General features: G+C 40.3%; 1 protein-coding gene across 1 annotated transcript; it reads left to right on the top strand.

Annotated features, from left to right (window-relative positions):
• Positions 1-7,697: 7,697 nt before the first annotated feature.
• On the top strand, positions 7,698-14,865 carry blk (BLK proto-oncogene, Src family tyrosine kinase; the record flags this gene model as incomplete). The annotated part of the gene is made up of 12 exons (XM_084483692.1): positions 7,698-7,775; positions 7,917-7,947; positions 8,123-8,216; positions 8,321-8,419; positions 8,535-8,638; positions 9,130-9,279; positions 10,896-11,048; positions 11,583-11,762; positions 12,030-12,106; positions 13,021-13,171; positions 13,574-13,705; positions 14,183-14,865. The coding sequence occupies 12 exons, from the start codon at positions 7,698-7,700 to the stop codon at positions 14,383-14,385; spliced, it is 1,452 nt and encodes a 483-aa protein (XP_084339818.1). The 3' UTR covers positions 14,386-14,865.
• Positions 14,866-20,483: the final 5,618 nt, after the last annotated feature.

The raw sequence follows: 20,483 nt of genomic DNA, 5'->3' as shown, positions 1-20,483 counted from the left end.
AGAAGATGACAATGATAATGAAACAGAGGAGATCGTAGCTCCTTCCGGCGAAACAGTTATTGGAGACGGATGCCAGGATGAAACCAAAGCACCCTTGGAGACGTCCGCAAAAGCCAAGGACGGTGTGGCGATCGAGAACCAAGGAAATTCTGCCGATGATGAGGCAGAAGATGAAGACTCGGATAATCAAGAAGAGCAAGGAACCGACGAGGGGGAGATAGAAGAACTGGTTTCCACAAAGACGAATGAAGTCAAAGAAGGCAGCAAAGTCGCAGAGGCGAAAGCATCATGGTCGCTGGACGCCTTAGTCAAAGTAAGTGCAGAGTCAGAGAGCGGAGCTTACGCTGACATCGAAGAATCTGAGACCGAAGTGAATGCGGGAGACTCAGACAGTGTTGTAAAAATCCAGTGAGACATTGGCAGTGAGAAACAGAAAAGCAACGAGGAGTGAATATAGGTAAATATATTTATAGAGAAACCTAAAGAGGTTGCAGTTAGAGCTGTCAACAAGGGCATGTCAGCATGGATCCATCAGAGATGTTGTGAACCAACAGTTATCCCCAGGCATCTACCCGTGTGTCTAAAGTTAACTAAAGAATGGCTTCGATTGAGGCTATGTACATTTGTTATTGGTGGATTCAGGGAGGTATCCAATGTGTATTCCTAATTAAATTCAGGGCAATTGTTTTAAAATAGAGCTTATTTATCAAGACCATGCTGCTATACTTTTCAAGTCGTTCAAGATGGTCAAGTCAGTCGCGTGATTTATATATAAAGCACTTTACTACATCATTGCAGCTTTGGTGAATGTTAGCCACGAAGAAAGAAATCCATTAATACTTGATATATTTACTACTTCTTAAGTACTGTATTCTGTAAGAATTGTCAACCTTAGACAAAAACAAGGGTATATTTAAGGTATTTAAAACACGTTTCACAATAGATTCTACTGTATCGACTTTACTGTATTGAAGTCTATTTTATTGAAATACTGTTAGCTATTTAACATAATCATGGGATCCCTAATAGATATGTGAAGATACTTATTGGCATATTTATATGTTTGGTTTTATTGCTTAAATACATAACAGAAAACAATATAATGTATCATAATTGCAATTTTGGACAAATCAGCACAAAAATAAATCCTCCATATATATATAAATATTTATTTATTTCAATTACCAGTTTATCTGCACTTTATTCATCAACCCAAACCTCAACAACAAAAGTTATCTGATGTAAATATAATGATCCCCTTATGGAAAGCCAAAATGCTTTTGAAGCTTGTCAATGAAGATCAGTGGAATGGACCTTTGCACACTTATCCACATGAAATTTTACAAGTTAATGAAAACATTGTGTAGAGTAAAGCTACCTGCTACACATATGATGTTTACACATCAATCCACGGAGATAAGGATATCCTACCACCAGGGGCTTACCAACAGAATATGTCTTGAACTTGAAAATGCAGTTCAAGCCATTCTGTTATTTCTGCAATATATTTAGTATGTGTATCTGATATGTATGTGTCCAACACACCTTTTGACCTCACTTGTAACTCATTTGTTAAATAAAAATGTGTTTAAGTGACGTTTGACTATTTTATTTCTAGACCCTGTCGTACGTCTTAGTTTGTATTAGGATTAAGACCTGACATTAAAGGTTGAGGTTGAGAGGAAGCCTGACTATTCTATAAAACATGTTTTACCCTAAGCTTTGGCTTTGGGAAAGTATTTTCTTTTGATGGTCTTAAAAATATCTGTTTCAATTTAGTTGTGCTTTTTAAGTGTGTAAGAAAGTTTTCCTGAGAAAAACTCATCGTTATTCCGTCCCTAGTAGTCCCTAGTAGTAGTAGTCCCAAGTAGTAGTCATCAGAATATCAATATTAAGATGTGAGATTGACTGTTAACTAATCACATTTGATAGTGATAGGTTCATAAGTTATATAAGTTATAACACAGTTAATGTCTATTAATGATTTAATGTAGGCTACGTGATAAGGTTATTGTCTATAGCCTAAATATATAACATACCCAAGTCAATGATGTAAAGTCATTAAATTAAACCTGAATCATAAATAAGCCATCAATCCAAGTCACAACCATTTCCACCGCATAATTCCCTAAAATGTTTGGGAAAAGCAAAGTGACTTTTTTCAAGGAAGCACCTGCTAGCTGGCACAAAGCTATTTCCATGGCTCACAGTGGAGAGAGGGGGAGTGAACTAGTGCGGGGGTTTCCCACTCACACTGTGTTTATCGCACACGTTGGCCGTAGGAACAGCTGCACAGAACGCCAACAGAACTCAACAAACCCAGATGTTTCTCCTTAAAAAGGGAAAGAGTGTGCCAGGCAGCCTTTCACTGGGAAAGTGGTATCATATTTTGGACGATGTTTTGTACCTCAACTGTAATACAGCTTGATATTCTAGCTTAATTATGCCGATTTTTAAAGTATGAATACATTATGAGTAACAGTTCAATAGTGCATTCTTCTCAACCAGTATTTGAAATCCAATAACATCTGCCACTCGATGCTAACACAATGTCTACCTATTTATACTTAATAAGCTTAATATGTTCGCCTCCAACTCTAATGGTGGAAGACATGGTATTAGCCATTAGCAATTAGGTTAGCTCTTGGCAAAACGTTATCCATTACGGTATCCTGTGTATTGATGACTAGCTTGTCTCTTTGTATTGATACATTTTATGTGTTTTTATAAAAAGGCAAATGCATACTAATGTACAAGAGATCTTTCACTACATGTGTGAGAGTGAGACATTCTTTGTTCCCACAGACAGGAAGTGAAAGTAACGGGGGGGAAATCAAAGAAGAGTGATGTGTATAGTGTGTAAGTGTGTGTAAAAAAAAAAGGTGGTTCAAGCTCAGCCTATTATCGTATTATTAATACTTATATACATTACTTACTTATGTTGTGTTGTGGTGGTTACATCCAGGTTCATTGTGAATGGAGATTTTCAACACACTTTGATAGCTCTGTGTGTGTTCTTACACATTAACCTCTCCCTTATGAATCACACACTGTGTTTATTATCCCTCTCACACACACAGGAGGCATAAGAACACACGCATAACACACGTTCACACGGGGCCTGTATTAATAGATACACATAAATCCCTTAGTGATGTAAGTGGCATATGATGGGGCTTTCAGATGTGTGTGTGTGTGTGTGTGTGTATGTATGTGTGTGTGTGTTTGATTGTGTATGTCTGAGCACATGTATGTGTGTGACTGTGTGTGAGTCTGTGCATGTGTGTGTGTGTTTGATTGTGTGTGTCTGAGCCCATGTATGTGTGTGTCTGTGTGTGATTGTGTGTGAGTCTGCGCATGTGTGTGTTTGTGTATGTATGTGTGTGTGTGTGTGTGTGTGTGTGTGTGTGTGTGTGTGTGAAAACACAGGTGACCATGCCTGAGTTCTACCACAGGAGGCCTCCACGCTCGCTCTTATTTCCCACTGTTGTTCAGGTTATCCTGTGGGGCCACTTATGGGCCTTCTGCAGGCAGGATGCGGCGTCTGGGGAGCCCGGCAGCTTCCGCCAGGGCCTGGGAAGAAAACAAGAGCTGATGGAAGTGCAGGAGAGGGGAACATAAAGAACAACAGCAGTTAGCCAAGCAGGCCGCACTCGGGCATGCACCTGCAGCCTCCCCCAGTGTGTGTGTGTGTGTGTGTGTGTGTGTGTGTGTGTGTGTGTGTGTGTGTGTGTGTGAAAGTTTGTGTGCAAGTGTATGCACATGTGGGAGCGTGTTTCTGAGTGTGTGTGTGTGTGTGTGTGTGTGTGTGTGTGTGTGTGTATGTTGGTGTGTGCACTTGTTTATGTGTGTGTTTGTGCATGAGTGTGTGTGTGTGTGTGCGCTTGTTTGTGAGTGTGTGTTTGTGCATGAGTGTGTATGTGAGTGCCCCATGGCCATGTGTGTGGGAGTGTGTACGCACGTGTTTATTGGTGTCCATGAATTAATGAGTCTAGTGTGAAAGTAAGCCGGTGTGTGTGTGTGGATGTGGGTGTGTGTGCACCCGTGCGTGTATGAGAACCAAACTGCGTTCATTCCTTCTGAGAACTACAGCACAGCAGCGTCCCCACACGCAGCACAGGTGGTCCTGAACAAAAACGTGTGAAGTGTTGCCCAGACAGTAATATCCCCACGTTGCGCGCCGTGTTAAACCACCCCATAGGAAACAAACACTTCCGGTGCAACAAGATTTATGGTTCCATGCGCTTTCATAGATTTCCACGTGCCCACTCTGAGTGATGTCTTCCCTTACAGTGTTTATTTTTTTTCAATTTGATCTAAACAGAATGAAGAACGTAACATTGTGATCCGAATACAGTATTGTTTATCAAGGACATTTACTTTATTCTAAATGTTATGTCCTGGTTGAATTGTTCCTGTGGACCAGCCGGAGGGGGTATCCCCTCTGCCCCCTGTGTTTCATTCTGAGAATAGCGTGTCGGGGATATGAAGTGGGAAAGGTAGAGAGCATTGTTTCACCCTGATGATGGATTGAGCAAGAGAGAGGATTTTATGAATCAATGTGTGAGCACTCTCCATCCACGTTCACATGGGCCCGGTGAGTGCTGAAACTGATACCGGACTTCTATTACAGGACATGAGTCAGCAAAGAATCACACCTCACTTAAGGAGGTGCAAAGTGACCTATTATTATAGGGACAGTGAAAGTTAGGCAAAGCACCGGTTAAGATGGCATTGTCCTTCCAATCGGGTAAGTCCCATGTCATGACTTCAAATGCAAACTCTGTCGCCCTCTAGTGTTCTCAATGTTGAATAGAAATTAAGTGAGCTCATAATGGGTTTCTAAAGATTTCCCTTAGTAGTATCGATCTGGATTTGTATATAGACTGATTACATAATGAAATAATTATATAACGAAATAATAATAGCACTGTAGAAATCAATAGTCTGAAAAGTAATCTACTGTACATAAAAGTGCAGAGAAGTACAAAGACATTATTTAAATTACTGTGTGTGTGTGTGTGTGTGTGTGTGTGTGTGTGTGTGTGTGTGTGTGTGTGTGTGTGTGCATGAAATAATGAACATGAATGAATAAAGGACAATCAATCAAACATTTGTCACTAAATTATTAGACTAATAAAACATAATTGCAATAAAAAAGTGGATATTTTACGCTATGTGGCTTGTTTCGCCCCCTTCTTTATACAACAGGGTTGTTGTTATATCATTAATACATCATTAAATAAATAAATATGAGTGATTACAAAGTAGAAACAAGTTTTTGGTTTGGTTGAAAGGTGTGCATGGATTTTTCAAATCGTATGAGCTCAACAGGATATGACAAATACCTATTAACTTAGAGGTTAAACAGCCAGGGGAAGACATATGTCATGTATATGTCATGGAAACCACTTGCACCGGATTCAAAAGGCTACCACCCAGACCCCACACCCACACACCCAAACACAAGGTGAGACAGACAGGCACGCACTCACGCACACATGCACACACACACACACACACACACACACACACACACACACACACACACACACACACACACCCAACCACAAAGCCCAAGAGAGAGGTACTCATGCACACACACACACCCAAACACAAGGCCAGACAGACAGGCACTCACACACGCTCACACACGCACACACACACACACACACACACACACACACACACACACACACACACACACACACACACACACACACACACACACTAAAACTTAAGGCTTGACTTACAGTCACATGCCCAAGTGTGCGCGCACACACACACACACACACACACACACACACACACACACACACACACACACACAAACAAATGGCCAGGAAAACAAGCTTTTCTGGTTTCTTTTTTTCACACCAGCCATATTTGAGAAACGATTGTTTAATTTTGACTCAATCTCATTATACTGCAATTATAAATATTATAAAATTATAAAAATCGGTTGGCATAATTTCAATACTACATCAATCTAAAGATTAATAAAAAAGTTCTCAAATTCAGTTGTTTTTTTTCAGGTCCTTTTCAGGACCCTGTTCCAAGTATATCTCAAAATAAATAGGAGTGTTAAAGTGAAGAGTTACCATGGCATTTACAGTAGGATCTACAGTAAGAGAGAGGAAATTACTGCTGGGGTGTACTATCCCTACGGAGGAAGGGAGGGGGATTCTGCATTACATAAACAGACAAACTACTATCTTTCAGACCGCAATACCCCAAGGGCAGTCATTGGACCTTAACATGTGAGTCAGTGAATTACTTCACCCGAGTGTGTGTGTGTGTGTGTGTGTGTGTGTGTGTGTGTGTGTGTGTGTGTGTGTGTGTGGGTGTGCGATTGTGTCTGTGTGTGTGAGTGATTGTTGCTGTGTCTGTGTGTGTGAGAGGTGTGTGTATGTGTGGTCATGTGTGTCTGTATGTATGGCTCTGTGTGTGTGGGTCTGTATCTGTTTGTGTATGTGTGTGTTTGTGTCTGAGTGAGTGAGAGAGAGACAGAGTGAGAGAAAGAGTGAGAGACAGAGAGAGAGGCACAAGACAGAGAGTGAGAGAGGGAGAGTGGGAGAAAGAGAGAGACAGAGGCACAAGACAGAGAGAGTGAGGGAGACAGAAGCGAGAGAGAGAGATTTTTTTTTTTACCAAGAGTAACAGCCAGTCTTAATAAGGAAGTACATTTGTATCTGGATTACTGCTGATGACACAACGCTAGGCTGAGTTCTACTAATTCAAGGTATCTATTGAACCATTTTTTTAAAACAGTGCAGGTCAGGTTATAATGTTTCTATGACTTCCAATACTATATGATACAATAAATCTCAAATGTCATAACAATATAAATAAGTTATATATGTTTAAATGCTGAAAGTCATCATTGAAACTTGTTTCCTTACATTTACACATGCACAATATCATCAGAAATTATGATGATGATGATGATGATGATGATGATGACATTGTAACAGAAATACCATGCTTAAAAAGTACAAGTATCCAAAGAAGATTCTAATATTGAAATCCTCCTAAGCCCCTAGAAACAATTGCGCTCTCAGAGCCGGCTGAATAACACATATTTGAAATAGTTCAAGTCCATTTACAATTCTATTAATGCCCATCCACCCTTAGCCATGCAGACGCCTAACATTAACCCTATCTTGTATCTCAAGAATATCTTAAGCTAATATTTGAATGCAATACTTTTTTTTTTTTTTTTTGTCTTCTTATATTTAATTGCAATCATGCTTTGACCCCTGCCATTAATTCTAAATACAAATTTCACAGAAAATAAAAGAGCAGTGGATAACATTTTCACTTCCTCGTGTGAGCGCCTGTGTGTGTTCTTGTGTTCTTTCTAGAAACAGGATGACCCTAATGAGTTCTCTAGAGTCCGGTCTGGTGGCCTGTAGTGGGACAAGCGGAGCCTGACCCACAGAGTACAATTTCTTCCCTTGATCAGGTATGTGTAAACATACAGTTGGACTCAATGACATGTGCGTGACGTTTGATGTTGCAGGACATTTGTTGGCTCTAAGAGTGTGTCTAAGAGCAGGATTTGCTATATATTGTCCTTAAGTCCATACGCTGACTTAAACACACGCATTCACAGCACACGCATGCACAGCACACACATGCACAGCACACACACACACACACACACACAACTAAGATGTCCTCTGTGTGCATGTAGAATGGGTTGTACGTGCAGTGGGCAGAAACCAGTCAAAGACAAGGAAGAAAAGGCCAATTCCAACTTTCCCAGTCATACAGTAAGACTTTTATAGTTAATATAAATTACAGGTGTCATGTAGCTTTATCATTTTTGAAATGATTGAGTTTTGATACAAAATAATCTTTAAATTATTTTACAAATAGAGTAACATAGGCCTACATTCTTTTTGTTTCCTGAGGTACAAAGTGGGGAATCCCAAACAGAAAATGGTAATTGCTGAACCCCACAGAACCAATACCAAATATGTTTACAAAAAATAATACTAATAAAACAATTTAATAAAGGATAGTTAATTGATAACTGACAAACCACAAACTCTGATATCATAAGTGGCCATATTGCATTTTTAAAGTTTTGTGCACTTGATATTTCATACGGCTTTAGACGAAGATGTTGTCATCGCTCAACACGACTTCAAATCAACGAACGACAACGACCTGGCCTTCAAAAAGGGAGAGAGACTCAAAGTGTTGCAGGAGTAAGTTCACCCAGCTTCTTCTTAAAGAGAAGTGAGAGATGGGTCACGTTTCACCCTTACTCCTCCTTAAACAATTTCATCAACCACGCTTGTTTCCACTGTAGGGATGGAGATTGGTGGCTGGCCAAATCCTTGTCGACTGGAGATGAGGGCTTCATACCATGCACCTTTGTAGCCAAAGCTCATTCGCTCGAGGTTGAAAGGTGAGCAGAATACACAGAAAAAAAAGATCCTGCATACTTCAAAAAAATGTGATAGTCATGTAGTTTGGCTTTGGCAACAAAGACATCAGCGGGAAACATTTGATTTAAATTGCAGATGGTTCTTCAAAGATCTGAGCAGGAGGGAGACGGAGCGTCTGCTTGTCGCTCCGAGAAACAAACCGGGTTCCTTTCTAATTCGAGAGAGCGAAACCACGAAAGGTGCTTATCCCTCTTGTTCTATGTATAATATATGAATATCTATTTATATCTAGTTATATATATCCCATAACTCCAAAGCAGTGGACGGACAACACTACCATAATGAAACTAGCCATCCAAAGTAAAAATCTTGAATCATAACTTTTTAAAAAACTTTTTGCACCTTATTTGCACCTTATCTTTAAAAGGTCCTATTTTTACCTTCAAATGTTCTATTTCCTAACTCCTATTACCTTTTCGGACCTACAATTCTTTAAATATATTTTATAACAATTGAATCAAACTTTAACTGTTATGATGTCTGTCCATTATGGCAGCCGCTGCACTCCTCACCATCCCTAGGACGAGGGATCCTTCTGTCTGTGTTCCGTCTTTGATAATAAAGGAGGTTTCTCACTGCTCTCTGGGGGGCTAGGGTTAGTGGGGGTGCCTTAACATAGCCTGTGACACCCTTTGAGTTTGACTGAAATTTATTTTCTCTCTTATCACAGGGGCCCTCTCCTTGTCGATCCGAGATCTGGTAGCAGAGGAAGGTGACGTTGTGAAACATTATAAGATCCGCTGTTTGGACAACGGCGGCTACTACATCTCCCCCTCCATCACCTTCTCCACCCTTCAGGAACTGGTCAAATACTACACCCGTAAGTAAAGCTAAAAACATGCAGCACCTTTGTATTTTGCAATGTAATGGGTAATGGTTCGGCCTTGCTCATAGCATAGTGCAACATTTAAACAGAATCATGGCGTGAGAGACCACAGCATTTCCTGTACTAGAAGAGCAGTAATCTGAGTTTGGAGTTTACGAGATAAGAAGACCAGCACGTTATCTTGCATCCAGAAGTTCTATGATGCTATAGCTGAACTTCTGGGGGGAGGGAGACAGCACTGCGCCTGGGCCGGAAACCAGAAAGTGTGAGGGGCTGAGTGAGGTAGTGGTTGTTTCTGGTAGAGATATATTCCATGTAATGCACGGTTACAGATCACTGACTCCCGCAACATGATCGGTCAAAAGAAATGTGATGCAAAATAAATGGAAACGCCCTGTTCCTTAGATGTTTACATGTAAGGTCTGATTGGTAAGTCTTTCTATCCCGATACTCAGTGGATTTACATCATTTTATAGGTGAATATTTGGCTAGGTATAATGTTTTGTTTTTAGCTATTTTTACCAATTTTGCAAAGATATTTCACTTGATAACGAGACATTATCACCAGTGGAAATAACTCAATATCAAATTGTTTATACTAAAGATAATAACAACAATGATAATACAAATGATAATAACAAAATCAGGCCTATTCTATCCTTAAAGGATGCTGAAACTCTAGTGCATGCATTTGTCTCATCTAGGCTAGATTACTGTAATGCATTACTTTCTGGCCTGCCTGCATGCACTTTAAGAACCCTACAGCTAATTGAAAATACAGCAGCCAGAATTTTAACAAAAACACGGAGAAGTTCACACATAACACCTGTTTTAATCTCATTACACTGGCTACCCATTCCTGCATGAGCAGATTTAAAAATTCTTCTTTTAGCCTATAAAGCACTAAATGGACTTGCACCTTCATGTGTCAGACCTGGTAATCCCCTACACCCCCTCGCGCCCATTGCGATCTCTGGACGCTGGCCTGTTGACAATTCCCAGGGTAAAAACAAAATCTGCAGGCCAGCGCTCCTTTGCTTTCAGAGCTCCATATCTGTGGAATAGTCTTCCATCACATGTTAGGGGAGCCAGTTCCACAAATATTTTTAAAAGCAAACTAAAAACCTTCCTCTTCTCAAAATATTATGGCCTACCCTATAACCCATGAATTTGTTATTTTATAATGGTTTTTCATTTGTTTTACATTTGTTTTATATTCGTTTTATATTTGTTTTTATTGAAATTTTATCTATCGTTTTTTTCTTCTTCATTTTAATTTATTACTCTAAACGTATTGTTGTTTGAACCCATGAATCCACACACATTACACTCATGTGGTTGCTCATGATGTCGTAGGGCATTTCTATGTACAGTGTTTTGAGACCATGCTTATGGTGATACTGCACTTTAAATATCAATAAACTTAAACTTAAACTTAAACACCAATAACAATAGGTATCCACAGCTACTCTGTGAATACCTAAATTATTAACAACAATAACAACGATAACGCATGCCCTTCCCTACTATCCCCTCTAAACAACTCATTACTTAGTACATGAAATAACCATTGGGTGTCTGGGTGGTCTGTGCATGTGGTGCGACTGCAGGCACCGCTGACGGTCTGTGCCAGAGACTCAATGCTCCCTGCAAGGCAATGTCCCCCCAGCAGCCCTGGGCCCAGGACGAGTGGGAGATCCCTCGCAGCACCCTCAAGATGATAGAGAGACTCGGGGCGGGGCAGTTTGGAGAGGTGTGGATGGGTGAGTGCTGGTTATGTTCTAGTTCATCTGGGATCCAGCAGTCCTACTAGGTTATGGCAGAACATTCTGGGGGGAGAAGGCATAGATTCTATTTCTGACAGAGTTTGTGTTCAACAATTATGCATTTACAGATCCACTCCTACGGCAACACGATTGGACGAAGAAAATATGAGGCAGAAAAAAAAGTTTAACGCCCTGTTCAACCAGATTTAGCTCCTCTGCCATCCGACTTTAGATAGTTATCTGAAATCTTATTTGTGACTCTATATTGTTGTATACTGAGTTTGAATGTTCGATCCATGAGAAGGCTTTTAGGAATGAATCAGATGAATTTCATTGATTGCATTGCCATAATACACTAATAATAATAGCCATAAGCTGTTTTTAGCTGTGTGTTTACTGGAAACAAAACATACAATCTTACAAGTCTTACAATCAACATATTGTATGTTTACAAACAACCTTGTGAATGCAAATAAACACACAAAAAACCCATGAATTATAAATGTAAACCCACCAAACACATGTTCCCAGGTTACTACAAGGGCCGGCAGAAGGTGGCCATCAAGACGCTGAAGGAGGGCACCATGGAGCCGGCGGCCTTCCTGCAGGAGGCCAACCTGATGAAGAAGCTGAAGCACGACCGCCTGGTGCACCTGCACGCCGTGGTTACCATGGAGCCCATCCTCATTGTCACCGAGTTCATGTGCAACGGTGAGTGGGGGCGGAGCCCGGGGTGGGGGAGGAAGAGACAGGAGGGGGAGAGAGAGAGAGAGAGATAGATAGATAGATAGATAGATAGATAGATAGATAGAGAGAGAGAGAGAGAAAGAGAGAGAGAGAGAGAGAGAGAGAGAGAGAGAGAGAGAGAGAGATGGGGGAGGGAGAAGAAAAAAAGAGATAGAATAGATACTCAACTTTTCCAATGTGTGGGCACCCGGTCAATGCTCACCGTGTGCACCCTATCCCGTCCCGCTGCAGGGTGTCTCCTGGACTTCTTAAAGACCGAGGAGGGGAAGAAGCTGAAGATACCTAAACTGATAGACATGTCAGCACAGGTGGGGAACCCTGTTGTACTCTACACTGTACCGTCTATCCTCAAATACAAACCGCAGCCTGCTTTCACCGGCACGACGCACACGATCCAGGACACGCTGTGCCTGTTGAACAATGTGTTGAGCACTTGTTGAACCCCAAACAAAGCAACGCTTTCATCTTTTTAAATTGTACTAACACCGGATTCATTTGTAAAAGTGCTAAAAGTGGTCAAAACAACAATTTCCAGGCAGTGACCATGAATGGCTGCTTTCTTGTGTCTGATGGATACACCCATTGGTTGATTTGATCAGTGTTCGACAACAAACCCTTCTTTGTGTCCTAGTCTACAACACAGGGTATTTTTAGCCTGGAGGTCAGCAACGCACAGCTTGCAAAAGTGGACAGTGGTAACATGCCATGCATTGAGAGGATAGTTCTGACGGACGACAGATGCTATGTTTTTATTCATTTTTTTGGTAACGCAAAAGAAAAAGAGAAAATACACACATGAAGAACACAACCTTCAAACACAATTATTAACATCCGGACAGGAAATGTGTGTGATTAAGAGAACAAGAAACATCCCCCAACGTAGAGAGAAGTCTTTCACTTCCTGATGCGACGGGAACTTCCTGTTCAACCCCGCCCTCTTGCTAATAAATTCACATGAGTGGCGCAGACTGGCCCCAGTACATGTCTGTTACCCCCCCTCATCGTTCATCCCCCCTTCACACAAACACACACACCTACCATTTCCCCTTTTGATGATCATATATTTGATTTAATGAAGCATTCCTTTGCACAAACTGCTCTCTCTCTCTCTCTCTCTCTCTCTCTCTCTCTCTCTCTCTCTCTCTCTCTCTCTCTCTCTCTCTCTCTCTCTCTCTCTCTCTCTCTCTCTCTCGTGGATTGATCCCTGTTGTGGGTATCCCAGGTGGCTGAAGGCATGGCCTACATTGAGGGCAAGAACTACATCCACAGGGACCTGCGGGCGGCCAACATCCTGGTTAACGAGACGCTGCACTGCAAGATCGCAGACTTCGGCCTGGCCAGAATCATAGAGAACGAATACAAGGCACAGGAAGGTACAGTACAATGGGAATGTAATAGTATCCATCGCTGCTTACATATATAGCATTTTTGTTTGTTATTTATGCAGATGTACAGGTGACTTATTTATCAATTTAAATTGGTTTATATTTACGAGGGTAGGTTGTCGCATTTTTTTTTTTTACTACAAATGACTTAACGTTTAACCAACGTCACTATTAAAAAATAAAAGCTTGAATGGAATGTATTTTTAAATATTTTAAGGATATTCCTGCCCTTGTAAAGAACTATAAGTTACTTCTGTTGTTAGAAGCTGCTATACATACACTGGCCTTGCCTATATTAGAATTAAATTCATCAGCTCATCGTTTGTGCTGCACTTTATAAGTAGCATTGCAATGCAGTGAGGTCATGTGTGTTTATTTGTTGACCGACAGGAGCCAAGTTCCCCATCAAGTGGACAGCACCAGAGGCCATCAATTATGGCACCTTCACCATCAAGTCTGACGTCTGGTCCTTTGGAATCCTCCTGACAGAATTTGTTACCTACGGGAGGATACCCTACCCAGGTACGTTCCATTGTTTAGGCCCCTGCCAAAAGGGTGTGGGTTCAAGCCCAAACCTTGCCCTGTAGGGATCTTGTAACCCCACTACCTGCTCCTTAATGACGGCATCAGTGCATAAATCGCTTTGGGTAAAAGCATCTGATAAATCACTAAATAGAACATTGAAAACTATGAATTTGTAATTTAGTGATGGGTATTTTACAGATACAAAAAAAGTTTAGAATGTTTATTTTAAAGTCATAATTTGAAGAGACTTTATCACAACTATAAGATAGCCTACTAAGATCTTAAGATTTAAGATTTAAAAAATCCATACTTCTTGAATCTTTTTCGAGATGCTTCCATGCTCCCTACACTCGGGCACTTTTCTGCACATTGTTTGCCGTTAGAGTGCGTCATGAATCAATGAACTAGAAAAAAAAAAAAAAAAAGATAACGCCACTATCGCGCCACGACCCCTCTCTTCTCCCTCACCTCTAGGGATGACCAACCCGGAGGTGATCCGCCAGCTGGATCAGTTCTACCGCATGCCGTGTCCCGAGGGCTGCCCCGAGCAGCTTTACGGCCTCATGATGAGCTGCTGGAAGGAGAATCCCGAGGAGAGGCCCACCTTCGAGCACCTCCAGCACACCCTCAACGACTTCTTCATCGCCACGGAGGGACCCTACGAGATGCAGCCCTGATGGATAAAAGTCTTCAGTTTTTATTTTTCTCAGAAAGTGTGAACTAGGCTAATTAAAGCGTTATCGGTAACAGTGCGGCTTTGCGGCTGAGATAATCAGCCTTTTTTTTGTGGTTGTCGTCTGGGTTTTTTTTGCTCAACTCATATGAAACCAAAAAGGATTTAAGACAGATATTCGTGACGTCTGTGAAACATTTCCATACCTGCTATTCTCACTGCCCTGTAAAGAGGACACTTGCTTATTTAAGTAGCCTATTTAAAAACATGCTGACGTTTTTTTCACGTTGGAATTAATGATTAAGACGTGAAAGAAGAAGTGATAAACAATGGCAAGCGAACTAACTTTGTGTCATCACTAACACAGTGGGTTAGGCTACTGTGTGGAGAAACGGACGGACGGACGGACACATGGATGTAAACGACTGAATCACATAAATGAGAATGAACAGAAACATACTCACGCGTGGCACAGCTGGGGAACCACAAGGAGTTATTGCGACGGGAAACATGATCTATATCAGTTTCAAAAAATAAAAGTCAGTTTCAGGCGCAACCCAGGTGCTGTTGGCACTGTGTCTGATTTCTAATTAATATATATATATATATATATATATATATATATATATATTGGTACTAAAAGTAAAGGAACAATTCATGCACAAATGTACAAATAGGCCTACATACATTTTCTTTTGTGTGTAACTTCACTGGTATCTTCTTCAGAAATATAATTATTTTGATTACAGAGATTTCTCATTCCAAAGATAAAGTTTAGTGGGTACAATGTTTTAATTTAATTTATTTGATGTGGAAATAAATTATAGATTTTACTTTATTTTGGTGATAAGCACAGTATTTGCTGTAGTGTGGTAGCTTTACTGTTTACAGTTGTTGTAGGCTACACTTTCTCATACCATTAGTTGGTAATTTCACTATTAGGGTTAGGGTTAGATAAATATTATAATAAATATATAGGCCTATATATTTTTTTTTTGTTGCAGCAATTGCCTTCCTTATGACATATCTATACAGCACAGGTGTCAATATATACTTGTGAGGACATTACCAAAGTAATAATAACCCCCTGACTAAAAACATTCTCAGGGGAATAAACAACATCTTTCAGATACGACAGTGGAATGGCCCCGCCAATAACGGGCATTTCCTGCCACTTCCTGGACAGGAAACAGGAAGTGTGATTCAGCAGTCCTTTCATGCCACACACATTTTCTAGGGCTTTTCTCATTATGTGACCGAAATAGCAAATAAACAGTGACTGTAGAGCGCCGTGCACCAAATTGATACTATTTATTCCAAATATGTTATGATACATTGAAAATAAATTGAAGCAATTCAACTTGATGCAAGCTTTTACTTCTTATCAATGGAGTATGCACAGTTCAATTATTATAAATCCACAGAATTATTAACAAACTGAAGGATTTGATTTTTTATTTAAAAAAATTAATCATTATAAATACAATTATATAAATTGCCAAATATATAACAGGAGAGATACAGTGCGTTCATTTTTAATTGCATCATTCTTATCATCCAGCAGAGGTCACTGCCGCACAATTCAATAACAATATATTGTCGTTTTTAACCTGGGCTATACCATATGGCTCCTATCCTTATAAATAACTGAAAAATAAGAACAAAACGTTCTCAAATTCTTAATGTGGTGGTAAATATATTGATATAATGGGAAATTCCTCAGAGTTAATATCATATTCCAAGAAGACTGCTATTGTAATACAAAAATGTTGCCGAAATAATGTGTGTACTACAAAAAAAGAGAAGAGATGGCTGCTACTGTTTTTTAATTCCTATCACAGAGCTGGTGTGTCTGTGTTTGTGTGCGCGTGCATGCATGCATGCGTGCGTGCGTGCTTGTGTGTGTGTGTGATTTATTGATTGATTGTGGGCTCACCTTGGGCAGAGGCGTGACACATCCGAGATAACGACAAAACAGAGGGGTCGTAGTGTTATCGATGGAGGTGGTGGAGGTGGTGGTGGTTGGGGATGAAGGTTGGTGGAGTTGGTGGTGTGGGTGGTATGATGGCGCTGGGGTAGATAGTGGTGGTGATAGCAGATGTCGGTTGAGTCCCCCCATCACCCAGAAAAGACCACCATCATTACACCACCTACACCCTCAGAGTCCACCTCCACCCCCTGATAATCATAGCAGATAGGCCCCACAGAAATGCTTTGTTGTCCTTCAACAACACAACACTGCAGAAAGAGGTGATAGTGAAGATGTGTGATTCAGACGGGCCGCCGCCGCTGCTCCCGACCACATCTTCTTCATCTCTCTTGAGCTCTGATATCGTTACCCTAATGGACTCCATCAGTCACAAAGGGGATCTGTGGAAAGTGTAGGGCAGACAAGATAATGGCCCTTTGTGCTTCAGGTAGTGTTAGAGAAGGATTATTAGCGCTGTAATTGAGATATTAAATGTCTAGTAAAGGTAATGTGATTCGTTGCCTCGGTCACACTGGAATGACTGCTGGACGCTGGGGTTTTATTGGCTGGGCTACATGTTGTTTATCAGCCTAGTGAAACAACAGCTTGGCTCTGTGGGGGGTTTGTATACATTAAGGTTTTTTTTTTTTCAAGAAACCTTCCAACATGAAACGACTAAGCAAATCCAACAGCATTCATAATTGATATTATTGTTCATTTTGTATATGTATATGTGGTTTGTTTATATTATTATTACATTTACCAAGTAAAAGTCAACCTAATGTGTATAATTAATCAACTTGGTGATTACATTTTTGTTTTTGTTTGTATACTTGTACGTATATTTGTATAATTTCTATCAGAATACTACATCGTAACTGAACACCACCATGTACCATCAGACAAAAACTTTCTATTCCTATTGTGTTGGGTTAATAATATAGAATCTGGGACTTTCCTTATTGACATTACCACCTGATATACTCCAGCAATAAACACCACTCATTGACTGATGTGCACCTTAAAAGACACAAGGTTAGTGTCATCGAATATATGTGTGTAAAGTAATATAAATATATGATCAGTGAAGCAGTGACAAAGTTCCGATCCTGAGGGCCTTAATTGCTGTAACGTATGCTTATGAGTTACAACTACAGCTTAGTAATGGTTTTGAAGCAAATGTGTAAATCAACGCGGGATAAATAGAGGGTATCGCAGCATCTTGTATTTTTTTTCAAATAATCACTCACCACATAATTCCCTCCAACGATTACACTAGTTAGAAAATGAATTGTCATTCTTATAGTATTTCATTAATACACAGGATCAGATGTTATAATCCCTTGATTCCCTTAATTGTGTTGTAGTTTAAGCTGTCGCTTCACACTGATGGAACAGCCTCCCTCTCTTCCACTCACATTCTACTTGACCTTTCAGCCACCTTTGACACAGTGAACCACCAGATCCTCCTCTCCACCCTCCTCTGGGAATCTCAGGCTCAGCAAATGCCATGTTGACATCCTAACTGACAGCTCACACTTACAGGGTAACCTGTCACCTGAGGGGGCCCTCAGGGTTTGGTCCCGGGTCCTATCCTCATCTCAATGTACATAGAGTCACTGGGTTCTGTCATTCACTCACATGGCCTTTTCAGTCTTTTTTTTCACAGCCTGAAACCCAGATGGCAGCACAAATCTGTGTTCCTGGCCAACATCTCTCAGTGAATGGACACAACCTCAACAACCTCTTCATCAATATTGCCAACTCTGTAGTGCCTTAGACTCTGACGGCGAGGATGAACAGCTTCGTTGTCAACATGGCTGCAACCACCCGCTACTGCAGATTCATACTGTACAACATCAGAAGGATATCTTCATTCCTCACCCAGAAGGCAACCCAGGTGTTGGTCCAGGCTCTGGTCATCTCATGTCGAGACTACATTAACTACCTTCTGGCTGGTCTGCCTGCATTCGCCATTTGTCCAAATTAGTATAGGCCTACTCAAATGATTCTGGCACTTTTTGGGTTATATCTTCATTGTTGAATGCACTTATTGTAAGTCGCTTTGGATGAAACTGTCAGCTAAATACATGTAATGTCAGGTAATGTCATTTGAGAGTTGTCAAGAGAGATTGCCGAAAGCTATTGATAGGTTTTGATACTCAACACCCAAAAAAACTAGAACTACTCCTTCCTCCCTCACTATGTTTCTCCAGCATTGAGAAGTGTTGCATTCACGCACCTGTGATTGACAGGCAAGATGGATTATAGTGTTCTATAATCTAAATGGGCTCATATAAAGGCAGGTGGAGGAAAATGGAGATATTCTAAGTGCATTTCACTCACTAATGGTTATGGCATTATCATAACCATAACTTTCTATCAAATCACACTGAAATATAGCCAGTACCAGGTGCGAGTGGGATTAGCCATTACAAACGCTTAAAAAATCTGTCACATCACTGTGACAAAATTACATGACAAATGGGAGTGTCAACCTAGATGTATGATGGGCATATTTTTAAATGGCTTGTAATGGCTAATCACACTCCCACCTAGCGGCAAAATAGGGCCCCTTTGAAACTTATTGACACCACCTTTAATCAATGAGTCAAGTCCTTGAGTCAAGTCAAACTGGTTCATTTGTAGGGCACTTGCTCTCAGCATCACAAAGATGTGATGTCTTGATGTGTATAGTATATCAAGTATATCACATGAAGACAGAATCACATTCTGCTGCTAGGTTATGTAAACTCATCTGTATGCATAACTGAAACCTGCACACCTCCAGCCAGACCCTTCTGCGTCACCAGTGATGCTCCTTGATCAGGCTTTGCACCAAAGTGCCAATATATTTATTTATATACAAATTACATACACCACAATACACACCTTTCGGTCATTTTGTGTATATGTTTGGTCACTACCTCGAACGACCCTTCCTTTCTGTGCCTTTCATGCGAAAATGTCAACATGGTGATTACCGCTTTTCTACAATCCACTTGTTGTATAAGGCTGACATACAGGCACAGTAGATGCAAAGTAAGTATGGGCAAAGTAAAGTACATTTGTCCTCTGACTTATTTTTCACACTCCATAAAGGCAAGGCAAGGCAACTTTATTTATATAGCACTTTTCATACACAAGGAAAAAAAGTACCTTTACTTGGCACTAAAAACAAACCTATTACCTATTTAGTGTTCATTCCTGGAGCCAGTGGGTGATACGTTGGACATTTTAAGACAGGATATAGTTGTTTCCAGACTAACAGGTTATGTTGTCTTTATGTCTGATTGTGATGAAAATGCAAAAGAAAAGAAAAATAAAATATTTAAGTGTAACTATATATATATATACACATATACTGCACTGCACAGACTTTCTCAATTCATACATTCAAATAAGAACCTCTTTAAAAGATGACCAAGCCAAAATAAAAGCTCTCTGTCGAGCAATCCCATTAAAAGGGCTTATGCTTTATAGTCTTCAGAAGTAGTATTATTAGACAAAGTTTTTGGTATTGACTGTGCGTTCAATCCTCAGTTGTATAATACCTGCAGGTATCCTTGATCCAGACTTCCCCCTACCTGCCTAGTAAGGACATCTACATCGAAATTATTTTGCTAATTAAATTAAAAGACTAAACCAAAAAGTACTGATTAATAAATGTATGTTGTTTTTTTTTACAAACAACTCAACCTTTCTGTCTTCCAGTATTCTCCTCTGGTCTGTAAACTGCACTAACTCCAAACTGTGACATTTCTATCTCCATTGATAAGAAGCACAACATTGCTTTGTTTTTTAATCCTACCTAGACAATGCAGTAGGTCATACCTGCTGGCAACCTTCAAATCCGTCAAAATAATCTGGCTGTTTTTATCCAACAATAAATGGAATAAAGATCTAAAAAGATGAACAGTTGGCATGGAAGATTTCTTCAGATTAAAATAGGTCATGCTTCACTTCCAACAGGGTTCGGCAATAGCCCGGCTTTGGCTGGATAGCAATTTATTAGCAAAGCTGTATTTGCTAGCCAGCCCAAGTTGGATTGATATTAATAGTGAAACACAACCGTGAATATCAAGATGGTCTCACAAGGTTAGTGGAGACCAAATGGTCAGTCCAATTTTAGA

Source organism: Micromesistius poutassou (genome assembly GCF_964030765.1).
Source record: "Micromesistius poutassou genome assembly, chromosome: 19".
NCBI classification, from domain to species: domain Eukaryota; kingdom Metazoa; phylum Chordata; class Actinopteri; order Gadiformes; family Gadidae; genus Micromesistius; species Micromesistius poutassou.
The sequence above is the reverse complement of the archived record's forward strand: the minus strand, read 5'-3'. Positions and strand labels throughout refer to the sequence as shown.